Source organism: Microtus oregoni, unplaced genomic scaffold (genome assembly GCF_018167655.1).
Source record: "Microtus oregoni isolate MIOR12 unplaced genomic scaffold, Mior012 000012F_ref0000307, whole genome shotgun sequence".
In the NCBI taxonomy this organism is placed as follows: Eukaryota; Metazoa; Chordata; class Mammalia; order Rodentia; family Cricetidae; genus Microtus; species Microtus oregoni.
This window is the reverse complement of record NW_024543071.1, coordinates 46,774,304-46,786,396: the sequence shown is the minus strand read 5'-3', so window position 1 is coordinate 46,786,396 and position 12,093 is coordinate 46,774,304. Positions and strand designations below refer to the sequence as shown.

The following is a 12,093-nucleotide window of genomic DNA, read 5'->3' as shown; positions in this document are numbered from 1 at the left end:
AAAGTTCGCAGGGACACATAGCCGAGTTATAAATTCATTAGTTTAGGGTCAAAAACGCAATTCAACCCAACTGTTGCTAAGTGATCATACTTTCCTGGGTAGGTTTGGTTGGTGATCAGAGGTGATGATTAATTCCTTGTGCTCATTCCTGCCCACAATCTCCTGATATAAGAAACTATCAATGGTGGGTGTGCACCCTAAAGACTTAAAGTACAGCTGAATGATTGGTTTTCATGTGTAAAAGATTAGGTTTGTGATTCCTTTAAGGGGCGGTGGTGGCACACGCCTTTAATCCCAGCACTTGGGATGCAGAGGCAGGCGAATCTTTGTGAGTTCAAGACCAGCCTGGTCTACAAGACCTAGTTCCAGGACAGGCTCCAAAACCACAGAGAAACCCTGTCTCGAAAAACCAAAAAAAAAAAAATTCCTTATAAGATTAATAGTCAAGATGAATACTAAAATGATTAATTCTTTCTTTGTAACCACAATATGCAGCCTGCCAACAAAAGAGGTGTCTGTGAAAAAATACTTTTCTGCTTGCTTTATTTCAATCATATAAAGGAGATATGATAAAACCTGTTTATATGTCTTTATATGCTTGTATAAAGAAAACCTGTTTTGCCTGTTTTCATTATAATCATTCATCTGCAAAATATGATGTAAATACACTGATTCCTACATAGCCTGAAAAACTTCGTTGGAATATATAAGCTGTAGAAAAAAGTACACAAGTACATTGAGGAATAAAAGAAGAAGGATACCATTAAGAAAGAGTGTAGCCGGGCGGTGGTGGTACACGCCTTTAATTCCAGCACTCGGGAGGCAGAGGCAGGCGGATCTCTGTGAGTTCGAGGCCAGCCTGGTCTACAAGAGCTAGTTCCAGGACAGGCACCAAAGCTACAGAGAAACCCAGTCTCGAAAAACCAAAAAAAAAAGAAAAAAAAAAGAAAGAGTGTAAATCAGGTAGAAAACTCTAGTATACGTTGATACTGTGGATTTCTTTCGAGCCCTGTGCTGTTGGGAGGCCGCCACCCTCAGGAAGTGATAAGTGTTACCTTTAGAGTTAACCTTCAGTGACTTACTTTCACAAGTTTGACCTCATATTGGGAAGATTCAGCAATCACTCTAAAAGAGTGGCATCGCTTGAATACCAAGTGTTCAAACATGTGAGCCAGTAGAGGACACTGTAGATTCAATCCACAACAATAAGAAACTGCTTTTTATGTTATATATAATACATACATATATGTGTGTGTTCTCTCTGTATCTACACTATACGTATACTATGTATACTCATATATATATATACATAATACATATATAGTGAGAGACGCACTATGTGTGTGTGTGTGTGTGTGTGTGTGTGTGTGTGTGTGTATGTGTGTGTGTGTGTATTTAGGGATCAGGTATTCTGATTTCAGTTACTTGTCTTCACTATAATTTTTCACTATACACTCTGGTATTATGTGATGCACATGCACACAGAGATTAAAATTGATTGCTGATTGCTATAATTAGTGATTTAATGCACATGTTGTCTTGCATACTTCATGTGTCTTTACATGATCATGAGTAGTCAAATCTACTTATTTAGCAAAAACACCAAATAAAATGTGGACTGTATTCTTCACTTCTTGGAGATTTCATTTCACTAACAATTTTTTTTCAGTCCACATTGAAAACTTCTTTGCCAATTCAATACCCTTGTACCTACAATGAATGAAAGATATCCAGGTATTGTTAGCCAAGAAAATGCTTAGGTTTATTTATTTATAACAGGTCTGATACTCCAACATCCAGTGCAATGAATTGTTAAATTCATAGGGAAACAAACAATGAGAACTTGATTTTGAAATCACATACACGCAGGAGCATGTGCGTTTTGTCTGTCTATCTGTCTCTCATTCTCTCTCCCCCTTTCTCTCTCTCTCTCTCTCTCTCTCTCTCTCTCTCTCTCTCTCTCTTTCAGACACACACACACATAGTCAAAACTAGACTCTTTCTCAAGTGTAGTTTTTATATATATTTTCTGGAACATTTCTTTCTTGGTATACTGGTGGTGCCAATGGTTGAAGTAACATGGGAGTTGCCGCTGCAGACACAGCAGGATTTGGTGGTAGAATTACAACAACCTGTGAAATGAATCAAAATGTCACTGAGTCATCCAGTATACCCAGAGCTTCCTATTCCTTACCCCATTATGTCCCCCTTACCAGCATCTACATTATCACTATTGAATTGAATCACACCTCCCCCTGCTTGGTGTCTTAGGTACCATTTGGATCAAGTGTTGTACACATAGGGCACTCATTCTATTGCAGAGGTTGACCAGAGAACTTAATATTTGCAGCTGCATCTTGGAGAATCGATTTTCCATTCCATCTTAAATGGATTAACGAAACAGGTGTTATGGAAAATGACAATGGCGTTCTTCCAAAGTGGTTTACTCCTGCTGACAGCATCACATCCAGACTTTGGTGTGTCAGCCGTGAACAAAGATCTGCACACATGGCAGTGGCCCAGAATGGCAGAAGCATCATGAGACTTGGGAAAATTCTGTCCTTCACAAGCTCAAGTGATGTGGGGCAGTAGCAGCATGAAGAAGATGTGCTACTTAAGCATCACATGCCCTAGGCCACTGCTGGGGTGGATTAACAGGAAATCATCAGGAACAGCATTACTCGGCTCTAGGGAGCAATTGCTGGGTTTCACTGGCTACTTTCTCTACTTGAAAATTTGAATCTTTGAAGACATTCCTGGCATATCATCCTCATGGTCTATTTCTGGTCTTTTTTTCCTCCTAAGTCTGTCTCTTTCTTATCCCTATGTGACCTTCTTCCTGCCCAGTCCTCAAGAACATCTGCAGCAGTCCTTGGGGAAAGACAATGGCCAGATGTGCACAAGCTGGAAGTTTCTGATAAACAACAACCCGGTCAACTCCCTGAGCACACATTATGCAGGACAATGGGGCCTTGAAAGGAGGAATCAGGGTGGAGAAAATGGGGCTGGATTTGATCAAAGCATACAAGATGCAGTTATGGTATTTTCAAACAATAAAAAACATTAGCATGTGAAAGAAGTCTGAACACAGAAGAAGACTAGAAACCCTTCTTCAGCTGGGTTTCATCTTAGGAACAGAGCACGCTAGGTGGGACTGATTGGCAATAGATCAATGCGATACAAACAAAAAGGCAGGGTCTAAACAGTCCTGTAAAGGATGCTACATTCTGTGGCTGGATACCTTTCAGGTTCTTTCTACAGCTCACAAATGCACTTCCATCCTTAGAAATGCTTTTCTTAGTAAATGGACTTTGTTTTAGTTTCTAAGCATGAGTCCCTGGAACAGTCCTTTGCTTTGTAAAACGAGGATCTGGAATTGGGTAACCTCTGAACTCAGATCTGTGGCTTGGCAATCCTTAACATATTTTCCCAGACTGAAAAGTATTTCTCTCCATCTCCCTCTCTCTGAAGGCTGTAGGAATTTCCACCTTGTCTGTCCCTCAAACTATCATGAAAGTGCTCTTAAGCTTCCTTCCTAGTCTGGGTTTAAACTCTTTTATTAATGAAACTAAGAACCCCAAAGGCTGCCTCAGTTCCCTGATAACAGAGACTTTTAAGTCTGAGCTATGACCTAGCTGACTTTTGGATGGTCTGGACTTGCGGGAGCTAAGAGCAATGAAGATGTCTTTGTAAGCTATTAGATTTGTGAGACTGCTTACTAGAGCGATAGAGACCTACTAAACACCATCCAACAAGGACTGCTACTCACCTCACTGGTGTTACAACAGATTGCTTTACATCCAAAGGCAGAGGTGGACACAGCGATGCAGAATTCTAGCACATTTAAAATGAGTATCAAAGCATCTATACCCTAAAAACAGATTTATATGAAGTAATATAAATAGTGAGTAGAGATTATATATTTGAAATATGCCCCCCGCTACCATGCCAAAACGGAAAGACCCTAGTAAGGGGTTTGGAAATCTAGCTTTTGATATGGCCCAAGCCTTAGACAATTATCCGGCCTCATGAATACCATTTCTTCTCTCACTTTTTTACTAACAAAAATCATCAGAAACCCCAAAGCCTGCCTAACTCCGGTGCTAGAAATTTCACACGGAGAAAACAATAATATTATTTTACTTTTGAAGAGAAGAGGCTTGCAGGTTGGCTTTCTAACAAAATTCTGAATGGGGAGATCCTAGTTTGCAGTGGGAACAGAGGTTATTTATTAGATAATATAGGCTGACTATCCTGGCCTCTGCAGGGTATCCAAGTTACCATAGCAACTTCACAAGTAGAAGCAAAATGCTGAATAATCAAAGTCTAAGAGACTGTGGTACTTGCCTTGAAAACAGAGGACAGAATGATGAGCCAAGGGATGCAGACAGAAAGTGGAAACATAAAAGCCAAGAAAATTATCTTTCCCTATGTCTCCCAGGAAGGACAACAGCCCTGCCAACATTTTGATTGTATGCAATTGAGATTCATTTTGAACCTCTGTCATCCTGTAATACATCTGGATTATGTGCTAATTTGGTAGCAATTGTTGCAAGTATGGTAAATGATTGGAGTGTTAAATACCACATTCGTTAGTATTCAGTGCACTTGGCTTTGTCTGATTCTTCACCAAGCCACAGGATCAAAATGGAGGAAAAAGGAAGCAGCACATTTGTTATGAATTCTCTTGCCTTGAACTGGTTTTGAATTTCTCTTGCCTGCAATTGTTGGCTTTGAATATTCTGTCTCTTTCTCTCACTGATGAGAAATGCTCCCTCTACTATAGATTGGTCAACAGATCAGAACCTTGGCATGTGAGAGATACTGATTCAGCAGGCTCTGAGAAGATTTGCATGTTTTGTAATGAGATATTCCTTACTCCTGCCTCAACAGATCCAGTAGCCTCTGTGTCTCAGGCACTGTGACAGGCACAGTGGAGAATAACAAGTAGAAGAGATGGTAGCCTTGTCCTCAGAAATGTGACCATCTAGATAAGAGTTTCTTTGAGCATCAGAGAGTACCGAAGTCCTGTCTATATGCCTCATGTCCTTCCTTACAATTTAATCACTTTCATATAATTTATAAACAGTCTCACATAACAAAATTTAATTTACATAAACAAGTAGAGCCTGGACCTGGTAGCTCACAACTAGAATCCCAACACTGAGAAGAGATGGTGTTTTTTAATCTGTGGGAATCCCAGGCTATATAGCAAGATTCACATCTCCAGAAATATCAAACAAACACACAGACTGAAAACAGCAACATAAACAAAAGGAAGACTTTCAACAGAAGTAGAACATGTATACAAGTTGATAATATACAACTTTAAGCTGCAGGAATTTTTTTTAGATCACATTGAATGGTCACTGATAAATCCATATAGCTTTTTCTTTTGTACAAAGAACTCACTCTTTTAAACCTGTTTTGTAAAATCATAAGCTAAACAATATATCTTTTCTCCTTAGAGGTTTGGAACCTTCCACTCTTAGGAACTTGGTTTAATTTTTGGCCTCTCTGGGATGCCAACTCAAGATGACAGGACATATGGGCCCTAGGTCTCTGCACTAGCTACATTAGTGTTTTTTTTTTTTATTTACTTGGTTATAGACAGAAGGGAAGTAATCCACTGTCACCTGACCCCTAAGTAGATAACCGTTCTACTTCCCAGTCATTCACGGCTCCCTAAAGAAGATTTGACAGTTACATTTTACAGCGTTGATTGTTACCTTTGCAAGAGTAAAAAAGCCCTTGTCTCCACAGTGGAAGCCCACTATCAAAGGAAATACTCACCACAATAATTGTATGTTTAAATTCGACTGCACTTATAATCACACTCAATATACTTATTATACTTGTTGCTGCAGCCACCACAGAGCTAATGGTGTTAAAACTTAGGCTGGTGGTAACCTAGAAAGAAATGGGAACCAGTTAATTCAATAGCATCTTTGGTGTAGCGCCATCAATATTTGAAATGCAGCATGATTTTATTAATACAATTCATCCTATTTCTGCCAAAAGTACAATCTGTGTCTTTCCTTAAGGTATCTATACTTCCAATCCTTTGACAATGTAAAAGCATTATGCCGTTTTCCTAAGATGAAATCCCTTGTCCTCCTGAGATGACACTCAAGGGCACAACATGCTCTTCGAATTTTGTAGTGAAAACATAGTGATCTTGACACATTATCTGGAAGGTCCTGCCTGTCATTACCCACCACATTCTTCAAACGTCTGACTGTTTTCCTTGTATAAATGTTGATAATCACTCACGGCATGGCCCTCTGGCTTATTTCCCCCTATGCTGTAGATTTGGTTTCACACTTCTTTTCTCAAGGTTCAATAAAACAAACTTTATTATGAGAAGTAAAACTACTCAGGAAACTGAAAGTGTGCTGTGTCTCTAACACGAGAATCGAAAGAGAACAGAGTCCTGATCTGCAGGCTTTCTCGCCGGGTTTAGGTAGGATGTCTCAGTATAGCGAGAGGGACTTAGACAATTGTTAGTCTGAGAGGTAAGGGAATGAACTCACACACGTGGTGTCTGAGTTCCTCTGCCATCACAAAATCCAAACCATATATAAATTCATTCATTAACAACTTGTTAGTAATAAAAATACTGCAAGGAATATTCTCAGGGACAGAGGCATTCTTTGAAGATATGCAGCAAAACGTATCTAGTTTGTAGCTGACCACAGCTGCAGCTATGAGGACGTTCCAGCCTTCTCGTATTAAGACTGCTACAGCTTACAAAATGCAGAAAACTAAACCATTGAGAGATCTAAGGAAAAGGCAAAGAATACATGCATTATTTTACATTTCTCAAGTGTGATTAATAATATTTGTTCATTCTTAGTCAATAACCAGCATTTTTATTTACCTAAATCTTAAGACATAAACAGAAACAGTTATTCTATTGCATCGAAAGCTAGTACAAAGTGTTAATTGCTGTTTTGAGTGACAGCAGAGAGATGCTGGTCAAGAGAACTTCGGACCACATAGGTCCTATTGCTCTCTCAAAGGACTATGATATAACAAGGTCAGACACCTGCAATACCAACCTAATTTGTCATCAATCCTTAAAGGACTATGCTCTATCAAGACCAGACACCTGCAAATCTGTTCTGTAAAAGTTCCTCTTGTGATTACCCCACAAGGACTTCCATCTGGCCAAATCATACTGTCAGGCAGTTAATTACAATGAATTTCTATTTTGTTTTAAATAGCAGTGTGGGACAAAAGGTTTGATTCTTTTTTAAAATGTAATTTTAGATACATTTGTAGAAACCATTTTAACCTGTCAGTTAATGATGTTATTGCCACTGCAAATATTTGGTGTCATCGTCATGGGCACAATCTGAAGCTTCAAGGCTCACGTGTCTAACTTCATTTCTCCGGTTTCACCAGGACCAAGATTCTCTCCACAACTGCCTGGACACACCATCCACTCAGATATGATGAGACCTTTTATGAACAAGTAGCTCAGCTACACCTTTGAAAGTCAGATCTTTTTAAAATGCAGAGCCTTGGCCTTAGGAAAATAGAACCAACCTCTTTTACATATTAGCCGAATGCATACTTGACGAAATCATTCTCATGTAATGGCAAAATAAGAGAAAATAGTTACCAGGACCTCTGTAGTTATCATTCCTGCTGCAATTGACAAGGATCCTGAGATTATGAACTGATAATAAGAGGAAAATTTCAAGTTAACATTTTTAAATAGCTTTTATAAATCATAGCATACTAAAACTCACTTCTATGTCAGCTGGGTCTACTAAAGTGGCCAATGATCTTAAAGGCAGTGCAGCTGTCACAATACCTCCCCTACCAGAAGAACAGGGGGTAAAGGGAGTCAGTGGAAGAATCATCAAGGTTTTTTAAAATTATGAAACTGTCATCCCAACAAAATTGTTTAAGATCAATGAAGGATAAAACTCCCCAATCCTTATAATTAGATTTTTGCACACATGGCCTGAAACTGAAGAAGATAGCCACACAAAATCAGACCAGAAATTATTCTTGTTGAAGATATATCAAAAGCTGTAAATAAAATAATGACAAAAATTATACTAGAATGCTGTAGCTCATTTGAGTCCTGCAATTTGGCAATTATTTTCAATTTCTTCTAAATGACTGCTGTCAACCTGACTCAAGTGACTTTAAACTATTATACGGATGTCTGCATTTGCTTTCCATACTTGGCTTAGAAGATTTAAAAGTTATAGCAGCATCAGCACTATCACAACATTAAAATGAAAATCAACATATACATATAAGTTTGGGGAGATAGCTCTCAGCCAATTGCTTCCCATGCAGGGCTGAGCCCTTAGGTTCAATTCTCCATCAAGAACTATAGGAGTTGGTTTCCAGGATAGTACTTAATAGAAAATAAAGATGGAAGAAGAAAGCAGGGGTGGGGAGATATGAGAGACTCTGAGTCCTCGTTCATGGGCTGCGTGCATCTTGGGTATAGTAACCTTTCCTAGTCTTGTTTTCTTCACTTATACAATGACAATGAAAACAAATTTCTCAAAAGTTGTGGTGATTGATTGAAGTGGAGGAACATTACATACAAAACAGCAATATTCTTAGATTACAGTGCAATGAAAACTATTACTGGTGTTATGGGTGCTATTACTACTATTATAATCATTGATACTATTATTGATATGTCAAATGTCATGTAACTTTGAAAAGTATTGGAGCCTGTGGCATTTCTCAAATCTTAAACATCTTTTGTAAATAGGAAGGGAAAATTAAGGTACCAGGTCTACAACATCACTAAATTTTCTCATTGTCAAGTTTATCAATAAATGGAGTCCTCATTTTTTAATGGAATTCTCACTTGTAAAATAACCAAGTTTTTGCATTTTACTTTCCATTTGTCAGCTCATAATATATAGGTAAGAAAATGTTTGATATTTTATACTTAATTGACACTCTTTTCTCTACAAAACTTTCTTAAATTTTATTATAGAGGAATTTTTTTTAATTTTTAAAATTTCATTTTCAATTTTTTTATTAGTTACTTTCTTTAAAATTTGGAACAGAATTTACCTAGGTTTTCTATTCTCTTAAGCATTGACTGAGAGTTGATTAGCCAGGCACTGCTAACCACCTGCTCAGCTTTGCCTCCTCTGCATTGCTAACAAGTCCCTCATTTCCTTCATTCTTTCATGAGCTTCAGAGTTCAGTGATCCCTTCCCAGCTAGAGAAGTGAATCTCAATTTCCTCAAGTTAGATGCAAGCTCATTTTCCTTGGCTTAAGAATAGACTTGTAAACTCTTTGTGAACAGTGAAAGAGCTCCATCAATATATCAGATTACTCTGTCATCAAGATGTGATGATATTTTGTACCACCGAATAACCACCACTAGGAATGACTAGCCTCTGGACTCCTGAGGAAATTAGTTGTGACAATGCTTAAGTAACCCTTGTGGGAGTACATGAGTACATTCTGACACATTATCCTAAATGCCATATTAAATAAACAACCCACCTAGTTTATGTGAAGGGTATATTGGTATTGCAACATGAACAAGGAAAAAACTGAAAAAAAAAACTGATATACTGTTCTCAAACTTATGGACTACTTGAAAGAGTAAAGAGAGGATTCCCCCTAAGGTTAGTGGAGTCACAACAGAGTGTTATTATCTCCAGTTACATAAGATGGTATGCTACTCACCATGATTGAACCCCAAATTGGGGCATATAAGAATGCTGAAAGTACTGGGTGGAAGAATTGGTCTCCATTCATCATTATTATACCCAAAATGAGGTTTATGAGAGCAATCAGAACTTGGACAACCTAGACACAGAAAAGTGACACATTATCACCACAAAAATGATGTCTGTACTAAGTGCTATCAAACCACTAAGTTGCCTTCATCCACACATTTAATATACACAGATGAATTTTGAAATATTCTCCTGACAATAGTTTTCATATACAGATGGGATGTACATATATATATATATATATATATATATATTTCCCTTGTAATCTCTCTCTCTCTCTCTCACACACACACACACACACATTTATTTGTATCAGTAACTTCAAATTTAGAGGGAATTTATGGAGGTAGGTACTCGGCTTGTAATCAGTTAGACTAAGGGGATATTTGAGTTAAGGGCAGGGAATCATTGGGAAGGTGCATAGGAGTGCAAGACAATAATCTACAATCCTGTATCATCAAACTGCTCACATTAAAGCATGATTTGTTCCCAGAGCCAAAGCTGGGGACCTAAGGCTGTGGTTCTCAACCTGTGGGTCTTAATTACTTTGGGGGTTCAATGACCCTTTCACAGGGATCACCTAAGACCATTGGAAATATAAGACATTCACATTATAATTTATAATAGTAGCAAAGTCACAGGTATGAAGTAGCAACCAGATACTTTTATGGTTGGGATCACCACAACATGAGGAAGTGAATTAAAGGGCCACAGCATTAGGAAGGTTGAGAAGCACTGAGCTCTGGGCTAAGCTCTCAGAGGAGGTAGGATTATGGAGGTGTTGTGGAAGATAGGGACAATGTGATCACTGGAAATTCGAAAAGCCCCAAACAGAATAAAACTCAACGCTTTTTAAATTTAATTTTGTGTCTTAAGCATTGGTATACTAGTCTCATTCAAAACTTGGACTCTCTTAAAGTGATACATTTTTGAATATACCATAATTAAATATTTGGAGAGCATGTGAAAGAAAAGCATTATTATTTGCCAAAATTGTGTGGTATTCTGAAATGTAATTAAAAATTAGAAATGCCAGCTTCTGACTAATCTGTGTTGCTTTAGTTTGATCCCATTTCTTTGGATTCTTGGACTTCTTCAGCTAGTCGTGATTTGGAGCCTAGTTAGCAAGCAGAGCACTCACAATAAACAGTACTTCAGCAGCAAAAAGAATCTTGACATATTTAAGATATACAAATTCCACATGAACATAAAAGATATGTCATGAAAAAAATGATCATTTTTCAATATTTATAAGAACTAGAACAGTGAAGTAGAAAAGAAACTGGAAGGTTGTGCCAGTGAATACCTTCTGCATTTAGTGACCTTTAACCTGCGTAGCATGTAATTCCTTGAAATTCCCTAATTTTTTTTTTCTGGCACAGTCTTCTGCAGACAGAAGAATGCAGAAAATAGGGGATTTCTCATCATCTGACCAGCAGAGGAAGGAAAAGCACTAGAAACGTGTAAGAATAATATGGGTTTCCCTGCTGCTGGGCAGGCCTGGGACTGGAGCACAGCAGCAGTTTGCCTAGGTTTCTGTCTGCACTGAAATGGATGGGGTCATCTTGGATAACACCCATCCTAGAATGTACCTGAAATTTCTCTATTTGAAACATAATTAAATTGAAAATCTGATGTGGCAGAATAACATATCCGTTTTCAAATGATAGATTTGAAAATCAAATGCTAGTGACCATGGGAAGTGTTGAGAGACCATGAGGTTAGTGGGACAGAGTACTTGCGTTAGATTTTTTATTTGTTAATCATTTAGATATTTACAAAACCATTCTCCCCTCAGATCCAGAAATGTCTTACCCCGAGGTCTTTGGGTTTCCCCTTCAAGAATTTCTCTGCGTTCTCTTTCCACAGTTGTGACTTTACAACAGACCTCTCTGAAGGCAGAGCACCTCCAGGGGCCACATCTATGGTGGTCTGTTCTAGTCCTTGCATGGTTGCCATGGTAACAGAAACAGTGCTGAAATAAAATTGAAATTCTGGATGAACTCCTGGAAATGACTCAATGCCAGGTTCCTGCTTATGGGTAAATTCTGAACTAAATCCTCCCATGTTAACACAAAAAGTTTAGCATAGATAAACTACAAAAATAGTTTTAATCTCTTGGTAAGAGAAGCTCTCCTGTTTCTATTTTCTTAGCCTTATTTTTGAGTGCTCTTAACTTTTTTTAGATAGCCATGGCTGTTTTGGACATCATTTTCAAATAGATTATTGGAGCCTTTGTACAAGCTGAATTTATTTCCATTGACATCATTTTCTCCAACTCACTATCTGCTCCACCTCAGCAAAGAAACCCATCACTCTTCTCACATGGTCTCTGGCTTTCATCAGATACAA

At 38.1% G+C, this 12,093-nt stretch overlaps 1 protein-coding gene across 2 annotated transcripts; it reads right to left on the bottom strand.

Moving 5' to 3' along the window:
- Positions 1 to 1,948: 1,948 nt before the first annotated feature.
- Positions 1,949 to 11,691, bottom strand: LOC121454704 (membrane-spanning 4-domains subfamily A member 4D-like). Of its 2 annotated transcripts, XM_041662145.1 has the most exons (7): positions 11,557 to 11,691; positions 9,689 to 9,811; positions 7,628 to 7,684; positions 5,797 to 5,910; positions 3,964 to 3,984; positions 3,770 to 3,871; positions 1,949 to 2,132 (listed from the first exon to the last, which is right to left on the bottom strand). In XM_041662145.1, the coding sequence occupies exons 1-7, from the start codon at positions 11,689 to 11,691 to the stop codon at positions 2,004 to 2,006; spliced, it is 681 nt and encodes a 226-aa protein (XP_041518079.1). In that variant the 3' UTR covers positions 1,949 to 2,003. The 2 variants fall into 2 exon arrangements, with proteins under 2 accessions (XP_041518079.1, XP_041518078.1); XM_041662144.1 differs by lacking the exon at positions 3,964 to 3,984 and having other exon boundaries at positions 5,794 to 5,910.
- Between the last annotated feature and the right edge of the window lie 402 nt (positions 11,692 to 12,093).